Source organism: Trichosurus vulpecula, chromosome 1 (genome assembly GCF_011100635.1).
Source record: "Trichosurus vulpecula isolate mTriVul1 chromosome 1, mTriVul1.pri, whole genome shotgun sequence".
Taxonomy (NCBI): domain Eukaryota; kingdom Metazoa; phylum Chordata; class Mammalia; order Diprotodontia; family Phalangeridae; genus Trichosurus; species Trichosurus vulpecula.
Window position 1 is genome coordinate 31331441 of NC_050573.1, and position 19755 is coordinate 31351195.

Consider the following 19755-nt stretch of genomic DNA (forward strand, 5'->3'; position numbering starts at 1 on the left):
TTTGACAAGAAACTTGTCTAAAAATTATCTTAAGATTATAGGAGAGGCCCAGAGCCCAGCTAGAAGGGCCCCAGGCCCCAGTGCATGATGAGTCTCTGCACTACCACCCCACAGGCTGCAGATGCCTAGGAAACATTCCTTCTGCATCCCTTGTTCGTCAACTTGTTCAAGATTGTCTGGATCCAAGTTCTGTTTTCAGAAATTTGTCACCTCCTGGTGGCAGCAAATTATAAATGCTTACGACCCACCATGATGAGGGAAGTGCACAGGCCTGCTCACTGCACATGTGATTCCGAGTGAGACTTCTTATCCAAAGCTGCCTCTATATGACTCATTGTGGAAGGAGTAGGGGGGGAAGCCATGATGTCAGAGCTGGGGAAGGGCCTTAGAACAGGGCATGTCAGGGCTGGGGGGAAGCTAAGGACATAGAATAAGGTTATAGGTCCTTAGCTGCATGGCATCACTGAAAGCTTCCGATCACAGACTCACAGAATTTCCGAGTTTGCAGGGACCTCAGCTACCATCCAGTACAATTCAATTCTCCATGAAAGGAATACTTAGGACACACACTGTCCAGGAGGGCAGCAAGCCCCTGCCTGAAGACCTGAACGAATGAGGAGCCTCCCACCTCTAGGGTGGACCATCCCACTTTGGGCCATCCCTCTTTGTTGGGAAGTTCTTCCTGAAGACCTACGTTGGCCTCTCACCTGACTTCCCCACTTTGCTGCTGCTTCTGTCCCCTCTGAAGCCAGACAGAACCAGCCTCTCACATATTTGAAGGCAGGCCATCCTGGGCCCCTTGGGTCTTCTCTCCTCCAAGCTTAACCTGCATATATGATCTTCACCCATAGACCTTTCTCTCCTGGACGCAGTCAAGCTTTTTGAATTCTGAAACAGTTGCACCCATACTGGGTCACAGTACTCTAAATGGACAGAGGACAGGGATGATCACTTTTCTCTTCCTAGGAACTCTGCCTGTCTTCTCAGCCCAAGGTGGCACTTGGTTTTCTGGGCATCATATCACCCTGCTCGCTCATGGTGAGCCTGTAGTCCACTGAAATCCTCAGATCTTTTTCAGAACCACTGCTTTCTTTCCATGCCTCTGCCACCTGATATTGGCCAGTTGCTTCTGTTCAGGTGCTGTGTAGTCTGGGCTAAAGACAAGATCACTTGGGTTTCTCTTTTCTCTGACCTTCACCTAAATACCCCTCTTCACCTTTCTCTTCTCAGTTGCTTGTTTATTCGGGTTTTTTCACTATTATAACTTCTTGATATATAATGCTTCTGACTCTTAACCTTTTACCTCACCTGATTCTTCTGAATAAAATCTATGTCTCCAGGGTCATGATTGTGGCTTTTATCTCTCCCTCCCATGTCTCAGTGATACTTAAGAGGTCAAATTGGCCCCTTTCTGTAAGGCCCCCTAGTTCTTTGCAATCTCCACCTGACCTTTGGGCATTTACGTGCTGACACAAGAGGCCATGGATTTTGTCATCTCTGAATTTGTGGGTTTCTGAGTTGTTTTTCTTCCATCTTTGCGGCTCCTTTGCTCTCTGTAGTCTCCAACTTGAGGAATATAAAGAATAATCCTCTCCCTCCCCCATCCTTTCTAGTGTAAAGCCTTTTCAATTTGCCTTCAAGACACCCAACAAACACCATCCTTTGTTAGGGGTATGTTATCTCTGGCCCGAAATCCAAGCTACAATCCAGAAATCCCTACCCCAGACACCACCACCTCAGCCAGCTATTCACTCCCCAAATGCATTTTTCTCTCTCAAATTCCTTGCCTTCATTAGACTAAAGTGAGGAAAACATGGTCTGTGCCTTATAGTCTTCAGTTTCTTGCCTGAGACTTCATAATCATTGGCTGTTCTTTTGAGGTTCCTATTGGAAGTGTCCTTTGTGCCCACATAAATCACCAGAAGTGGGGAGTTATCACCCATTTTGATACATCTTGGGAGGTTTTCTGTTATATCTTAGATACATGTCCCATTGGGCACATCCCCATGATGATAACAGAACTGTCCGGATCAGGTTAGGAACAAGTCACAAAATAGCTGCTTCTGTCCTCCTGAGCTGGGAACCACTGGCTTCTACCATGCTTCTCTTCTTCCTCTGACTCCTTTTGGATGATCTCTCCTCTGATAGTTCCAGTGGCTCATCTGCATCATTCTCGGGGAACAGGCAGCTTCTTTCATCTTCCTTCCTAGCCTCAGCTCCCTCCTCTTCAGAAAGAGCCTCATGTCTCTATACACCCACATTGTACCAGTGCCCTCCTCCGTCCTTTTCTCCACTATGTCCCACACTTTAAGTCTTTAACATCCTGACAAGGTCAAGTCTCTGTTATTCCACATTAGAAACCCTCCCATTTCCTTTCCCCTCTCCAAATCCTTCTGTTTCCTATAGGAGCCTTCATTCTGTCTCACAACCACAGAGGTCCCTCCACCTTCTCCTCAAGGAGGGAGTCCAGCCTACGTTTGGAACCCTGGTGTCAGTAGTTTGACCATGATTGAAATAAAATCACTGCACGCCATTTTAGCCATAATGACTGAAGAGTGTCGGAGCTGGGAAGGGCTTTAGAACAAAGAATATCCAGGCTGGAAGGGTCCTTAGAACAGTGTCCAAGCTGGGAGGTCGTTAGCACGGGGAGTATCAGGGCTGGGAGTGGCCTCAGAACAGGGAATGTCAGAGCTGGGAGGGAAGGGGTGACCCTAGATAGCTTATTCTGTTTCTGCAGATGTGGAGTAGAGGCCCAGTGAGGGGCCATGTCTTGTTCCCAGTTGTTCAGCTGGCGCCCCAGTGGCAGCGCTGGGAGGAGTGGCTCCCCTCAGCCTTGGGCTTATTGCACCGCCTGCCACTCTGCGTCAGTTTTGCTCTGAAGTCCTCCACACGTCAGCTTCCTATTTTGACTACATTTTTTTTCTCAAAATCTATGGAGCAGCATAGAGCATCGAGCAGAGCCCTTCTTGGACACCTACAGGTGGACTAAGTTTCCTAATCTGAGAGACTTGTCAGGGGCCATTTGGGTGCTTGGATGCCGAGGATGGTTCTAGGGCAAGGCTTCAGGTGCCTTCGTTTCTTACCCTAGCACGTAGGAAGCCCTTCCCCTTTTCCTTCCTTCATTCCTTCTCCCTCTGTCTGCCTTTCTTCTTGCAGGCCGCTGGGGAGAGGAGCAAGTCTGTGATTTTAGTGAAGAACCTCCCCGCAGGGACTCGGGCCTCCGAGCTGCAGGAGATCTTCAGCCGCTATGGCAGCCTAGGCCGCGTGCTGCTGCCCGAGGGAGGCATCACAGCCATTGTGGAATACCTGGAGCCTCTAGAAGCCAGGAGAGGCTTCACCAGCCTGGCCTATTCCAAGGTATAATACCGGCAGATCCATAGCCCAAGCCTGGGATTCTGGAGCAGCGAGCCGCCTTCTGAATATAAAGGAGCTCGGCACACCAGGACTGGACCTTGGTTCAGATCCTCCCGGGGGTTCTTACTCTCTGAGTGACCTTGGACACTTCCACTATCTGGGCCTCCATGTCCGTATGTGTAAGAGAAGGGGGTTGGACTGGATGGTCTCTGAAAGCCCTGCCAGCCCACATTCACATGGTGCTTTAAGGTTGGCAAAGCCCAGCACGTGCAGCTTCATCTCATTGGATTCTTAGGAACCCAATGAGGTGGGTGCTGCTAATACCCCCACTTAACAGATGGGACATCTGAGACTCAGAGAGAAGTAATCTGTCCAGGATCACAGATCTAGTGGATGTTGGAGGAAGAGTTTGAACCCATGTCTTTCTCATTACTATGTCCACGTGCACTGTATGCACCTGTATGTTTCGTGTTTAATGGTGTATATGTCATACACGTACCAAACAGAATGATAACCATCCCCCTGAATGGCTTTATAAGAGTTTAGAGCCTTTTCCAATGCCTTTCACAGATGTCATTATAGTTATTAATGATAGGCTTCTCTTGGAAGAAATGGGTGAGTCTTGGTAGGAAAGATCTGGAAAAAGAAGCTTCTCCCTTCTGCTGTAGTTAGCTTGAATAATGCCTTGGCACAATGCCTGGCGCATAGTAAGTGCTCTGTATTTGTTGATTTGTTCCTCCTTCCCTGGGAGATGCTTCCCAGTTCCTCCTTCACATTGTCTGTCTCTCTTTATCCTTGCAGTTCCATGATGTTCCCTTGTATCTGGAATGGGCACCAATGGGTGTCTTCTCTTGCCACCCCCCTCAGAAGAAAGAACAAGGAGATGAACCTGGAGGAAAAGAGGCTGCTCAGACTGAGGCTGGTAAGAATGGGAGCCCGAGGTCAGGATGTCAGACTGGGGAGGTGGCGGGGGGTCCTCGCTGGCTCCCCGAGATTTGGCTTTGGTGTAAACGTCTCTGTTCCTTGTTCAGCATCTGGCTTCTCTCTGCTCTTGGGGCAAGAAGAGAGAAAGCTGTCCTGGCGAGGCTTAGGGATTCCTCCCCATCTTCCCCTGGCTCTGTGATCTTCTCCTCATACATCATCCCGAGGAGGAGGAGGAGGCAGACCGTAGCCTGCGCATGCCTGACCGTCCCATTGGACTCTGGTCCCTGCGTTCCTCAAACACTCCCCAGGATTTTGTCCCAATGGGAGGGGTCCCCTCCTACTTTCTCCTGCCCCCCAGAGCTGCCCATCGGTCAGTTATTCCTCCCTCTCACCTCATGTCCAGCTGTCTTTTCCCATCATTCTTGGCTGACACCCTTCCTTCATTCTTCTCCCAGTTCCCTGCTTGTAAGGTGCTTCAGCCTCCTTTCTGTCAGTCCAGGGGCTCCATTTAGTATCTCAGCATTTAGCCAGTCTATTCATGGCTAAGGCATACCTGAAGAATTCCTCATTTTCTGGGATCCCTCAGCCCTTCCCCATGTGCTTACCACCAGCTCTCCCTCCATCCCTTCTTTGCCTGGCTTTGTTAATTGCTTTAGGCGAGAACCTTGATCTCCTGCTGGACAGTTTTCTGGCTGTGAGTGTCTCAGCCCACCCCAAGGCCAGTTTTGGGGGAAAAGACATGGAGCCCATTTCTGGGCCCATCAGAGTTTGCCCCCTGCTGCTTAGATCCTTCAGGAGCTCCAGCGCCAACCTGAAATAGGGAGGCCTTTGTGGGGCAGCCCTGGCCAACCTCCAGGGTTTTGCCAGCCAAGCACGAGGTGGTGCAGGTCCTCCTGAGCTTAAAGGGCATTGAATGCCAACCCAGCAGTGCCTGCCAGAGCATCCTAAAAAGCCATTGAACAGTTAAGGAAACTGAGTCCCAGAGAGGTGAGAGAGCCTCGATTCAAACCCAAGCTCTCCCTCCCCTAGAGTAGATCCTGTCTCCTCCCTTACCTTTCCTCCTCTGTTTCCCCATCTAGAGAGTGGGGAGATGAGGAATCCTGGCACCTGCTCTCAGACATAGTGGACAAGATCATCTGTAAGCCTCAAAGCATTATGGAAATACTAGCTTTTGTTATATGGTCCCTTTGATGGCTCCCAAGCTTTTTGTGTCAAAAATCTGTTTTTTTTCTGTAGAAGTCAAAGATAAGAATTTCTATCCTTCCTTTTCTCCCTTGCAAAATGTGAGCACCCAAAGGTAACTCGATTTCCCCCAGATTGCTCCAGTAATAGTTGTCAGAGGTCCTACCCCCAGTCTGGTGATCTACCTGAGTTCTACTACCTCTCAATAGGATCTCCTGTTTTGATCATTATCCTTTGATCCTGGTTTTTGGAGGGAGGGTGATAACAAAGGGCTGGCTTAGTGTTAGGATTATTCGAAGACCTCCACCAAGTTTCTGCTGTCTTTAAGGGGCTGGGATTTCTTAGCTGGGTTTCTCTCCCAGGACAGCCACAGACTTGAATAGTAGCTGTTCCCATCAGGTATTGGCCCCCACATTCCTTCCTGGTATCCCCCAAAAGCCTGGGTCGAAAGCTCAGAAGACTTCTTCTAGCTTCCTGCCTTCTTTACTCTGGCTCTCAGTGGCTGGACCAGAGCCCTCTTAGAAATCCGATTTAGACTGGGTTCACCCTGCCCAGGGGAAGAAAGCTTATTGACATAAATGCTTTTCAAACACACTAGCAGTCTAGGTGTTAAATCACCAGGATCAGAGAGACCATGATGCCAACCCTCTGGCTGGGAGGCTAGATTAAATGACCTTGCAGTTCCTTTCTAACTCCAACATTCTTCACTTACTTTAGGGCGTTGAAGGCAACCAGGATTGCTTTCTTCAGTCTAACTTTTTGGTGTTAGTAACCCAACTAGGTTAGATCCCAGTGACCTAGAATAGTTCTAATCTGAACTAGAAGGCAAGATGAGCCCAGGATAAGCCAAGGGCACAAGTGGTAATAATGTAAGGATTAAACTTGAAACTGTAGAGTTTTATGAATGTTTTGTGGCTGACCTGAGAACTGATAAGACCTGAGTTCAAATCCTGCCTCTGATACTTGTTGATTCTGTGACCTTAGACAAATCACCTAAGCATTCATTGCCCTGGGCAACCCTCTCAAAGTGTTGCTGAGAAGGTGCCAGCCTGCAGTGGTAGAGGGAATTTGCAATGAAATAAAATGTGTCCAGGCCCTCCCCCTACCCTGTCTGAATGTAAGGCTGCAGAGGGTCATGGCAAGGTTGCTGGCCTTGGGGTCAGGTAGATCTGGCAGTGTTCCAGAGCTCTGAATTTGGAGTCAAAAGACCAGAGCTCAAATATCAAACTCTGTCACTTACCTCATGACCTTGAGTAAGTCACCTAAGTTCACGGTATCATGCTAGATGGTGAATGGGATAGTCAAAAGAGTACTGGTTTTTATATCCAGGGACCTAGGTTCAGATCCCAACTCTGCCACCTCAGGCAACTCACTTTCTTTCTTTGGGTCTCAGTTTCCTCAAAAAGAAACAGTTGGATTAAATGACCTCTAAGATCATTTCTAGCTCTAAATCAAGGCTCCTATGATTAAAAAAAACTGGTCACTGCTCTCAAGGAACTTATACTCTACGAGAAGGAACAAGCCTACCCAGGATTTGGAAGCAGGCTTGGCCCATGATACATGAGAGTCTGTAAGAGTGTGTGAGGGGATGTTTGGTTCTGTCCTACAAGGGCTGTCAGAGTCAGAGCTGTTCGGCCCTGGGATATGGCTGGCAGTAAGTTGTGGCTTAGAACCCTCCCCCTCCCAGGATAGAAGGTAGGACTCAGGACTTGGAGGGTCCGTGAAGAATTCAGATGAGGTCCCTACTCCTGCTAATGCAGCAGTAATGACAGATCAGAATTGAAGAAGCAGCAGGAAAGGCAAGACTGGTGCATCCCTCATCCTAGCTGTGCTCCCATGTGTGTGCCTCTGTGTGTGTGTGTGTGTGTGTGTGTGTATTCATGTGCCTCTGTGTGTGTGTGTTTTCCATTCCCTGAGCCTCATTGAGGGGCTGAGTGCGAGCGAAGCAGCAGTTACTTGAACAATGGAATGGAAGGCAGCAGGGATGGGGGGGGGTGCGGTGAGACCAGCTGATCTTGTGGATTGCGGGTCACAGAGCGGTATGTGTCTGTGTTAATTTCAAGGCCCAGTGCGTCCCTTGTGCGGGTGAATTCCCCCAGCTCAGATCTCAAGGACATGGCCTTTTCTTCTGCATATATAGTCTTCTCCTCCTCGCCCCCCTCCACTTTCTGCCGTTCCTCCCCTACCCTGGGGCTTTTTATTATCTCCTCTGGCCCAGGAGGGTCCTGACATAGCAATTCCACAAGGAAGGGTGAAGGCCAAGGAAGTTTTGTCCCCATCCCCATGGCCAGATTTTCCCAGAAGCCAAAAGGAGTGTATTTTGCTGGTGGGTGGTGGGCGTATGCAGGATTTTTTTTTAATTATTTTTTTTTCCTCCCCTGAAAAGCTCTGCTGTTTTGTGCATCAGTCCCAGGGGAGGGGGGCAGCTTGTTTTATCTCCCCATAACTGAGACCCTCACCTCCAGATAAAGGGCTCAGAGTTGGGGGAGGTCGTGGAAAGCTGCTTGCAACTGATAACAGTCTTTTCTGTCAGCCCTGGGCACAGAGTGCCGGGGAGGCGGCAGTAAATTCCTCAGTCTGATTACAATACCACCCCATGTGGCTGTGCGTGACCGCATTTCATTGTGCTAACTACAGATGGAGGCATATTTTCCAGGGTCTCCCAAACCTCCCCCTCCCCCACCTCTCTCTCTCTCTCTATCTCTCTCTCTCTCTCTCTCTCTCTCTCTCTCTCTCTCTCTCTGTCTCTCTCCCTCTCCCTCTTCCTCTCCCTCTCCCTCTCCTTTAAATCTTCCTCCTGCCTGGTTTCCTCTTTCTGGTGGATGATGAATTTGCTGGCAAAATGTTTGCTGCTTGAGAACTTAAATTTTTTTTTTCCCTTTTACCTTACCCAAGGTAACTGCCCCTCCCCACCCTCTCCTCCTCCTCCCCCCTACTTTGGCCAGGAGCAGGCAGCTTTGAAAATTATCTTCCTCTGCATTCTCCTGGCTTGCTCAGTCTCCATCACTCTCCAGTTCCAGATGTTAGGGAGTTAGAGTAGTTGTGGAGTTCTGCAGCTCAGCAATAGATGAGACTTAGGACCATAGATGTAGAGCCTTAGAGGTCATCTGGTCTAAGCATTTCCTTTTACATATAAGAAAAGGGAACCCTAGGGAAGTGAAGAGACCTGGCCAAGGTCTCACAGCTAGTAGGTAAAGCCAGGATTCGAACCCATGTCCTTTGATGCCTCTTCCCACTGCCCCACACTGCCTTTGCATCCTTCTTGCATCTTTCCCTCCAGTGCCTCTTTTCCATTAGTCTCATTTCTTTCTATTATTCTTTCTCTTCCTGTCCATGGAAGAGCCAGGCTTGGGAATGGCTAGCCAGAAAAGCTTCCTGTTTCTGCTAAGTCAAGCTTTTGCTGCTTCCTCTGGCGAGTTCTGGTGGACATTTGAACAAAAGCAAGCCAGCACATCCCAGAATTATCAAGCTCTTAGGTGCCTTCTACATCATCTGGTCACACATTCCCAGAGTTGGAGGGGGGTTGAGGGATGGCCTGAGCAGGTGTCTCTTCTCCAGTGTCCCCAAAAGAAAAATGGTCTTCTGGCCTCCACTTGAAGACCCCCCAGGGTGGGGGAGCCCACTGCTTCAGTTCCTTGATGAAGTCACCATTTCAGCATTGGGGGGCAATCCCTCCACAGACCCCAGTCTCCCACAGGCCTCTATTTTCTGGTTGAGGGAATGCCTTGCTCCAGGCCACGCAGGTGGCAAGGAGCAAAGTTCCTATGTAAAGTCTCTCTTCTGACTCCATGTCTCCACACGGGACTCCGCACTCCCACAGGGCAGAGAGGAGTTTGGACTCCTGGCCATGCTGCGAACAGGCTGCATTTCTGACTTGTGGTAATTGTATTCTAGAGGCTTATGTTGCCTGTGTTTAAAAACGCAAATGTCACACTAAGACCAGTGCTAAGAAGCAGTTCTCTTGGGGGCAGAGCAAATCAGGACAGTGCCAGTTTGGGAAAGCCTTTTGAGCGTCAGTGGTTGGGTGAACCAGGAACAGGACAAGACTTTTTCAGCCAGTTTGCTTGTCAGGTCGACTGCTTGTAGCCCTTGTTCTCACACTAGAGGTCATGGGACTCCTCCAGACTTCTTCATCTGTTTCCTGGGCTCCTAGATCTAGACCTGGAAAGGACCTCAGGGGCCACCTAGGCCAAACCCCCCATTTTACAGATGAATAAACTGTGACACATTGTCAGTGGTAGGATTTGAACTCAGATCTCTGACTGTAAAGCCAATGGTTTTTCTCCACTGGTCTTCCTCCTCAGTCCTAGAACAAGTGGCCATGGTTTGATGGTGAGGCATCTTTATGGGGCTCAGCCTTACCAGGTGGGGAGTGGCCATGAGGATAAATGATCCTCCTTCTCTTTCCCCCCCTGGTTTTTCCCTCTTAAAATCCTCTTCGACCCCTCGGTGGGTCTGACTTGATGTGAATGAGCCCCTAGTCCCCTGGTCCTTGATCCTTGTCACTAGGCCATCTTGAGATTGTTAAGATCCTGGAGGTCAGCAGCTGCCCTGCCCCGCAGAGCCATGGCTGGGGTGAAAGGTGGGGAGGCGACCTTGGGCTCACTAAGCCTTGGCCCACTAGAACACTTCCCCTCTGCCCGGACTCTGGCAGGGCCGAGTTAAGCTACCGAGGCTTAGAGTCTGGGACCCCTGCCACATGCTGACGTGCTCATCTTAAGTCTGGCCGCTGAGCAATAGACATTTTTGGCCGCCGAAGCCCAAGAAATACGGTTCCTAAGGCATGAAAGGCTTATACCTTGGGGAGGTATTAGTGCTCCTGATTATATCATGAATTCTTAAAGAATCATAGACAGCATGATGTAGAGACTGGAGAGGTGGACCTGGAGTCAGCAAGGCTTGGGTTTTGTCTATCCCATTTCAAACATGTTCTAGCTATGTGGGGCAAGACACTTAACCTCTGGGAGCCTCCCTTTTCTCATCCATAAAATGGGAATGATAAAACATGCTTTAATTATCTGTTATGTACCAGGCACTAGAGAAGTAGAAGCAGAAATGAAACAGTCCCGGGGGCAAGCTTCACTCTTAAGAGCTGATTACAGGACAGAGATGAAGGTGGCCTGGGCTATCACTGGTGTGCAGAACTTCCTGGGGAGGAAAGTCCTTTTACCAATTCTGTTTGGCACCTTCTTTGAAACTTATCATTAAATGACTTGCCCAGGGTCTTACAGCTGGTATGGATTAGGGGCGAGACTTGAACCCAGGATCGTTCCAGCTCTCTTGTCATTATGCCAGGCTGATTCCTCATAGAAGAGAATTGTTGCTATTCGATTTTTCAGTCATGTCTGTCTCTTCGTGACCCCATGGATCATACTGTCTATGGGGCTTTTTTGGCAAAGAATGGTTGGCCGTTTCCTTCTCCCATGCAAGAGACTATACAGGGTGAATTCATAGTCATAGTAGCTAGGAAGTTGAGGTGCAGCCTCTGCATCTTGAAGAAAAATAGCTCTTCTAAGAGGCAGAAGCCAGGAGGGCGTGTGTTCTAGGCACGGTGTGGGGAGTAACCTGTACAGAGACAGAGATGACAGCTGGAATGTGGCATAGGCTGTATCTGAATTCATGAAGGGGTGCAGAGTGTCCTAAGCCTGGAAGAGTAGGCTGAACACAGCAGCAAGGGGCCATGCCCAATGAAAAAGCCTGCCCTTGATCTCGGAAGCAGTAGGGAGCCCTTGGAATTGATGGAGGAGGGGAGTGACCTGAGCTGGACTTTACTTAGGGGAAATCCCCTTGGCAGCTATTGTGGAGGATGAATTGAAAGAGTAAAAGGTAGAGGGTAGTGTTGGAGCCATCATCCAGGAGAGAGCTGATGAGGGCCTGAGCCAGGGACCAGTAATTCATTGGATCCTAACACTAACCCTGCAAGGCAAAGGTCACATCTAGTCATCTCCTGCCTCAGTATCCCTTTCTCCCCTTAGACCATCAGTCTGATATTATGATATATGGAGCACATTGCAGCCTTCAAAATACCAGAAACACATGAGCTGTTATTCTCTCGTCTGATTTCGTTTTTGCCCCTCTGCTGCTTTGAGTAACTGCTGTTGTTTTAAAATCATTTAAACAGTAATGAATTCTCTTTCCTTTTTTCTGTATTTGGATTCCTATTACAAATGGCTTTGGTGGAGAGCCCCTCGTGGGGCCAACTCTATGTGGGGCTTGTGGGGGAGGGGGCCAGGAGAGATGCTTTTATGGGGAAAATGCAGATTTTCTCTTCTCCCCCCCCCCCCCGTGTCTGTCCGTGTGTGTGCACGTGTGTGCATGAGTGTGTGTGTGTGTGTGCGCGCGCGCGCGCACGCTTGTGTTCACCTTTGAGGCAGAGAGATGGAAGGGTGTGTGTTCAACTGATATTAAAGAGACGGCATTATCACTGTTGCAGTTTCCATTAAAGGATAAAAGGGCCGTTTCATGACTAAGCCCTTGAAGATTAATTAGGACTTGAATGTATTAGGATCCTTTTTTAAAGGATGATGGGGGTGGGGGGTGCTCGGCAAGAGAGAGGCTGCAGTTGACTTGAACCCCCCAAGAAGCTCCTTTCACTCCTACCGAGGTTTGAGATGTCATTCATAAGGGTGTGTGCAGGAGGCAGGAAGTCTTCCCCTCTGGCGGGGCTCTGGGGATTGGATTGCCTGGCGTTCCCCCAGGGTTAAACTGGAATAACCATGGGTGGTGTTGGAGGGCGGTGGGGAGGATCTGGCTGCCGTCCTTCCCCTTGACCTTGTCGGGCCTGGCCACTGTTGGTTCCCACTGAACTGTGGCCAGTTAGAGTCTTCAGGGGAGGAATGCCCGAAGCTGTCCAGACACAATCCCAGAACGTCTCTGACTTAGTAACTGCTCTGAACTGTTTTTGGTGCCTCCACAGGGATGTCCTTGCAGGTCTGGCTCAGGTAGAACAGGAGCTGATCCCCTTGGCAAGGTTCATGGCAAAGGACAAGGGAGGTTTACTTAGCATGGGGGAAGCAGCCATCGTGACTGCCTGGATCCTCAGCCCGTTAACATAGTCGATCTTTGACCCTTGGTTCTGTCATGATTTCCATTAGATACAGAGATCAGTGACTCCAAGGAGCCAAGAGGGTATCATTTTTGTCCTGTCTCTGCCACTAAGTCTTTGGGTGACCCATTAACCCCAGTGGTTCCTTGTTACCAGCAACATCAAGTCCAGAAGCCTTTGATCATTACCCAGTCCCCTCCTCCCTTTCCATGCCCCACTATGTTTTCTTGGGTCCTGTGCCACTGGCTCCTGGCTCTTCCTCGAACCAGACTCTCCATCCCTTGGCTCTGGGCATTTCCTCAGGTGGTCCCTCATGTCTGGACTGCTCTCACTCTTCATCCTGGCTTCCTTTGAGTCCCAGCTAAAGTCCTGCCTTCTCAGGAAGTCTTTCCCAATTCTTCTCAATCTTAGTGCCTTCCCTCAGTGACTAGCTATGATTCATCCCCTGTAGATCTTATCTGCACATCTTGTTTTCTCTTTGTCTTCCCCATTAGACTGTGACCTCCTTGAGAGCAGGGACTGGTTTTGGGTCTTTCTCTGTATAGCAAGCACTTAGCATACTCTTTGACTTGACCTGGGATAGTTCACCTCACTAAGTCACCATTTCCTTAACTACAAAATGAAGTAGTTAGACTTTTCTTGTTGTTCTTCAACCATGTCCAACTCTTCATGACCTCTTTGGGGTTTTTCTTGGCAAAGGTACTGGAGTGGTTTGCTATTTTCTTTCTCCAGCTCATTATACAGATGAGGAAACTGAGGCAAACAGGGTTAAGTGACTTGCCCAGGGTCACATAGCTAGTAAGTGTAATTCATCTACATGGTCTCTAAAACCCCTCCCAGTTCTGACACTTTCTGTTCTAAGGCCTCACCCAGCTCTGACATTCCCTGTTCTAAAGCCCCTCCTAACTCTCACATTCTGTATTCTAAGGCCTCTCTCAGCTCTAATATTTTCTGTTCTAACACCGCTCCAGCTCTGACCTTCTGTTCTAAGGCCCCTCCCAGCCCTGACATTCCCTATTCTAAGGCCCCTCCCTGTCCTGACATTCCCTTTTCTAAGGCCCCTCCCTGCCCTGACACTCTGTCCTTAGGATTCTTCTAGCCATAGGGTGAAAGTGTCTTTAAGTTTAGGGTTCCAGGCTTAGCCCAGTTCTTCATTAACCTGAGGGACCTAAATGTTCGCTGTCACTCTGGGAACCCTGATCCCTTGTGGACTCATAATCACCCGCTTGCAGTAGGAGAAGGCTGGTTACCCATGGTGTTGTACTTACTGTGTGCAGTGTCCCGTGGTGACCAAGGCCTGTCACTCTAGTAATTTATAATCTAGCAGCCCTAGTGCAGATGATGACACAGCCAAATGAGACAGAAACACAAAACCAACATTTCAGTAAACGTGGGATCCCCTCATTGTGGGCTTCCCTTCCTTGATGAGCCTCACAGCCCATCCCCTTCTTCTCAGCCTAGGACCATGCCCTCCACAGATCTCTGTCTCCTGCTGGAGGCATCTTGAAGTTTTCAGAGTACCAGTAGGGACGCTTGGGCTTCCAATCTGTTATCTCTCACCCTCACTACATCACCCACCCACCTCCTTTTTCATTATGCATTTACTCAGCTATATCCCCTCCCTACTTCCCATGGTGCGACCTCCATTCAAAATGTGGGCAGCCTGCTGGTGCCCACCATGGCCTTCTCTGTTGACTCTTGGGTCTCCTGGCAGCTTCCATTCCTCACAGAATTTGGCACTTCTGCCTTTCACAATAATGCAGCATCCTTAGGGGAACATAAATGTTGAAAAGATGGAACAACACATGGACAAAACTTTCCATTTTACAGGCCAGGGATGATTTTGTCCTGGAGCTCATTTGGCAGAGAAGAGAGGTCAAGATGCATTCAGACCAGAGACCAGGGAGAACATGCAGAGTCTCTTCTGTCTAGACCAGGGGTGGGAAACCTGTGGCCTTCTAAATCCTTAAGTGTGTGGCCTTTTGACTGACTCCAGATTTTACAGAACAAATCCTTGAATTTATTCTTGGGAATAAATTTAAAAATTAAAATTAAAATTTAAAATTGGGAGTCAAAAGGATTTATTCTGTAAAATTTGGATTCAGTCAAAAGGCTGCACTTAAGGATTTAGAAGGCTGCATGTGGCCTTTAAGCCACAGGTTCCCCAACGCTGTTCTAGAATGATTTGAGAGAAAGAAGTTTTGACATAGGCCTCAGAGAAGGTTCAAGAGAAAGAAGAGAGTAAATTTGTAGGAGAGTTAACTTGTCATCTCTGGTCCACAACCCCACTGAGTTGTTCCCTCTGATGTCAGACACAGTACTGATGTCTAGCATCTGTTGTTCTTGAGTTGGGGGGTTCTTACAGAGAAGGAATAAACAGAGGCAGATGGACCGGTCACTGAGACATAGGTGACTCATCTCCACCCCACAACCCTTTGTAACCCCCATCAACACACCAGGTCCTTTGACCCTTCACCCACAGAAAATGTTTTGTACCTGTGATCTCTTTCATGGACCTTGTAGAGTCTTTGTCAGGAACATGAATGGAATGAAATATCAATTTGGTTCAGAGAGTATTTTCATTTTCCAGTTTTATTCTGCTTCAGTGATTCTGGAAAACACATAAGTTTGAGTCTTTTCTGTACTATTTAGTGGGCGGCTTCCCTTCTCCCCTTATTCCATTTCTGGACAGTTGTACTTCCTGCTTGAAAGGCCCTTTTTCCTCATTCTGGCCCTGTGGAATCCCTGGTTTCCCTCCAGGCTCATCTCAGGTGCTCCTTCCTGCTGGAAACCCATCCTGAGGCTTTTCTCCACCTTACAGAAATTGCTTTGTGTATCTCATGCATTGACTTATCTTGTGTTTTCCCTGATCAAATGTAAGCTTCTTGAACATGTGGCTAGGTCGTTACTTCGTCAGAGTCTATACGAAGTAATTACTAGAGGGCACCTAGAAAGGCCTTATGTGGGAGAATAGAAGACTAGAGCCTCATGTGTGAGGGCTGCCAAGCCCTTTTCAGGGTTACTCATCTACCTTTGGGTCTCACCTTCACCCAACTCATCTGGGGTTCCAAGAAGCAGTAGCGTGTGCAGCAGCCACAGCCCAGTAAACCATCTCGGCAGATGGGTTAGACCAGGTTGAGGGTAACCGAAGGGCCTCAGACCCATTGGTGAGGTAGTGAGGTATCTGCCCTCAGCAGAATGGACAGGTGAGAATTATGTGTTCCAGTGGCCATGAAGGCAGTGCCAAGGCCATCTGTATTCCAGGTCATCCTGACTTTGTCTTGCTGCTGGACTTCAGTGATTGGAAATGGTGAGGCTGGCAGCTCTGTGCCACCTTGCCTCACTTAAACCCAATTCACTAGCAAGTCAAGACATGGTCTTGGTCCTCTTCAAAAAAGCAGGACAAAACAATCACCACAATGTAGGATGTGGCACCTGAGCTTGAAAGGGAGCTTGGGATTTCTAGGTTTAAAAGGGAGAAGAGAGAGCATCACAGGCACGAGGGACAGCTTATACACAGCCCCCACCCCTACACACACACACATGCACACACACGCACAGACACGATGGATAACACAATGGAGACTAGCCTTTTTTGACTATGGGATCTCGTCTCCCATGTTTCCCATGAGTATAGACACATCACTTTTGTGACCAAGTTGTCATTTCAGTGACATTCTGCAGACACCTTTCCAACTGAACCAAGCACCCTTTGACGGATGTAGCTGTCCTGCCTCACAGCCAAGACTGTGGCAGCCGCTGAGGCAGAGACAGACTCGGTGAGGACAGGGTCTTGTTGAGCACACCCACAATGACTGGTGGTCATTTGTCTATATATGCCATAGCAAGAAGCTCTTTTGGACGTGAGTAGGCCTCAATGTCTGAGGTCACTTCCAGCTCAAAATGACCCCACTCTGCCAGCCAGTCCATCAACTCCATGGCAACTAAAAATAACAGGCCTAAAGAGAGGCAAAGGCAAACCTTAGAATTCCTCTCCAGCCCTGCTTAATCCAGGATGCAGTGGGCCTCCCAGCATTCCCTCCCCACGCCTCCCGACCAAAACTGAGGGCCAGCCTCTAATAATCTGTGTGCACAGGGACCCTTATTTTTTTTTTCATTCTGAACTTAACAAACACCAAATAAAATAGGAGTTTCCATATACATAAAAGAACTTTTAAATAGATAATAAGTTCAACTTGTAGCTTTCAGAGCTGCCCCAATTGTCTCTGCTTTTAATTACCTAACTTTTTCTCCTTCTCTCTGTCCCTCTCTCTTTGTCTCTGTCTGTCTCTATCTGCCCCTCCTCCCTATCTCTCTTTTTCTCTTCTTTCTCCCTCTGTTTCTCTCCCTTGAACTCCCTTCTCTCTGTCTCTGTCCCTTCTCTATTTTCTCTGTCCTTCCCATCCTTTTCTCTCTTTCTCTTTTCCCCCATCTCTGTCTTTTTCTCTCCCTCCTCCCCCCTCCATTCCTCCTTCTGTCTCTGTTCCTCTCCTCTTTCTCTTTTTCTCTATTCTCTCTCTCCCACCTCCCTGTCTTTGTCTTTCTCTCTCCCTCTCTCTCTTTCCCTCTCTCCCCCACCCCCGTCCTCTGTCTCCCCCCTTTCTCTTCTTCCTTCTGTCTCTGTCCCTTCTCTCCCTCTCTTTTGCCTCTGTTTTCTCTCAGTCCCTCCTTTTCCTCTGTCTCTCCCCCTTCCAACTTTGCCCTTCTCTGTCTCTCCCTCCTTCCTGCCCCACCCCTCACCACCTTATTCTCCCACCACCCCCCTGGAATAAAAAAGAAAAGGCCCTTGTAACAAGCATGCTAAGTCAGTATCTTGGTCTGCGTCTCGCACCCGCCTGTCCCACCTCATCCTCACCAGTCCCACTGTCCTTGGTTATTGTATTGCTCAGAGTTCCTAAGCCTGTAAGTGTCTTTGTTACTGTATCCCTTGCTCTCCTGGTTGTGCCCTCTTCCTTCTGCATCAGTTCCTTTAGATCTTCCCAGGTTTCTCTGAAGCTCCCCCTTTTGTCTTTCTGGATATGCCTTGATTTATTCAGCCATTCCCCAGTATTTGGGTCCCCTCTTTACCAGCACAGGAAGAGCTGCTATACATAGTCACGTTTGCATGCATCCTTCTCTGATCTCTTTGGGGTATCACATTAAACCTTAAGGGGACGTTTTTCTGGTTGGCCTCCTCCTCCTCCCATCCCCCACTCCTCCCTTTATCTCTTAGAAATAGCTGTAATTCTTCATTATCATCCCTTTGTTTGCAGCTTCTTTCTTTTACTTTTGCTCCAGAGTCTGCCTTAGTCCCAGATAACTAGTAATCAATTCCTGGAACACAGCCATGTGCCTCCCAAGGAAGGGTTGGGAGTAAATGGGGTGAGTGGGGGGGTGATCATCGGTGCTTCCCGACCAGGCACGTTAACAAGCTTTCTCTTCTTGGACCTGAGCCCCGTCTTGCCTCTGCTGACCCCCTCTGCCGTTCATCTACGTTAATCCCTTAACCACCATAACATTGATCTCATTCTGTTTGGGACTTAGGACCAGAGGGTGAAGCTGCAGAAAACACCCCAGGGAAAGGAGCAGCAGCCCTTGAAGAAAAACCAGACGCCACTGGCGAAGAAGAGGATGATGAAGATGAAGAAGATGAGAGTCTTCCTGGTTGTACTTTGTTCATCAAAAACCTCAATTTTTCTACAACAGAGGAGATGCTGAAAGAAGTGAGTGAATTGTTGGCAAACAATTGTGTGTGGTTGATAATGTCCATGAGGGTCACTTGGTGCTAAGTGAGGTCATGAGTTCCCCATCACAGGAAGGATTCAAGCAGTAGCTGACTGAGCACCTGTCAGGGATGTTGTACAGAGGAATCCTAGAAAGTTGAGTTAGAGATGAGGCATCCCACATTCACCTTCCATGAGTTCTCTGACCTCAGGCAAGATATTCCCACCTCTGAGCTTCAGCCTGGATGACCTCTGAGGTCCACACCATCCCCTTGGCTGTGACTGTGACGGCCCATGGTACCTGGGCATTTTTCTTGTTCTTGAGCTTTTCTTCCATTGACCCTGGAAAGGCTTCCCCTTCTATCCCAGGGTGTCACCTGCTGCTTAGCCCTCCTGTTTCTGGATCGACTTTGGGGCTCATGGGGCAGTTAGACCCAAGTCAGGCACTGCTCCTGTGAAAGAGGCGCTGTCCTTTCAGGGACGAGGATCTCATTCTCCTCAAGGCTTTCTTGGGTGCCCTCTCTGGCCAGGGATTCTGATTTTTTCTAATTCTGTGAGCTCCGATGATGTGCACTGTCAATCCTTCAAGGATCATTTATTAAGTGCCTACTGTGTGCTCAGCTCTCATAGAAATAAAGTGAAAGACCCTGTCCTCAGAGAGCCTAAAAGACACAGACCTCCCCATCCCCAGCAGTAACACGTAGATCACTTTGCAAACCCACTGTGGATGCCTGAATGTGAGCTGTTACTGTTGCATCTGATAAAATACAAAATGCATCACCTGCCCCCCATACAAGGGGTCCTGGTGTCTGGGGGGCAGGGAACAGGAAGGGCCTCCCCTAGAAGGTAACTCTTGAGCTGATTCATGAAGGAAGCCAGCCATTACGAGGCAGAGATGAGAGAGAGCATTCCGCATGATGGACGGCCAGGGGCAAAGGCCTGGAGATAGGGGAGTCAGTACTCTGTCTTTCATCTCTGTGCCTGGGCATGTGAGGAAGAGCCAGGATGTGCAGGTTTGGCTGGACTGGAGAGAGCATGATGGAGCTGGGCCGTGAGTGACTTTGGAGCCAAAAAAGCGTCTCCGTTGTTCTTCCAAGTCAGGGAGCCCCTGAAGTCTGGGATAGTGATGGCATGGCCAGATCAGCTCTTTAGGAAAATCCCTTGGCAGGTAGTGGGGTTGAGCACTGTCCGGTTGGAGAGAAGCTGTGTGCTTGAGAAACGGCTGAGGAGGGGGTAGATGTTAGGCCGTGCTAGCTGAGGGACTGATGCTGACAGGGAGGCTTGTTGGGGTTCAGAGGAGGGAGAGACCACCCTGGACAGAAATCAGAGGAGGGGGTCTGAGGGGCGCGTGTTCTCCAACCCCTTTATTCCTTGGGGTCATTGATTTGGAGCAGGATAGGATCTTTGGGGCCATCAAGGTCAACTCTCTCCTTTTACAGATGAGGAAACTGAGGCTCAGATCCCAGGGGTCACACCACTAGTCAGTGCTGAGGTGGAGTTTGAATCTGAGTGGTCCTGCTCTGAATTCCAGTGCCCCTTCCACTGTGC

At 49.0% G+C, this 19755-nt stretch overlaps 1 protein-coding gene across 3 annotated transcripts in view; it reads left to right on the plus strand.

Annotated features, from left to right (window-relative positions):
- RBM19 (RNA binding motif protein 19) overlaps window positions 1-19755 on the plus strand; it is a 197071-nt gene that overhangs the window by 25271 nt on the left and 152045 nt on the right. For all 3 annotated transcript variants that reach the window (XM_036759156.1, XM_036759174.1, XM_036759164.1), the window contains exons 15-17: window positions 3157-3357; window positions 4156-4276; window positions 18029-18207. In XM_036759156.1, the coding sequence (XP_036615051.1) occupies window positions 3157-3357; window positions 4156-4276; window positions 18029-18207 (501 nt within the window). The remainder of the gene's footprint in view (window positions 1-3156; window positions 3358-4155; window positions 4277-18028; window positions 18208-19755) is intronic.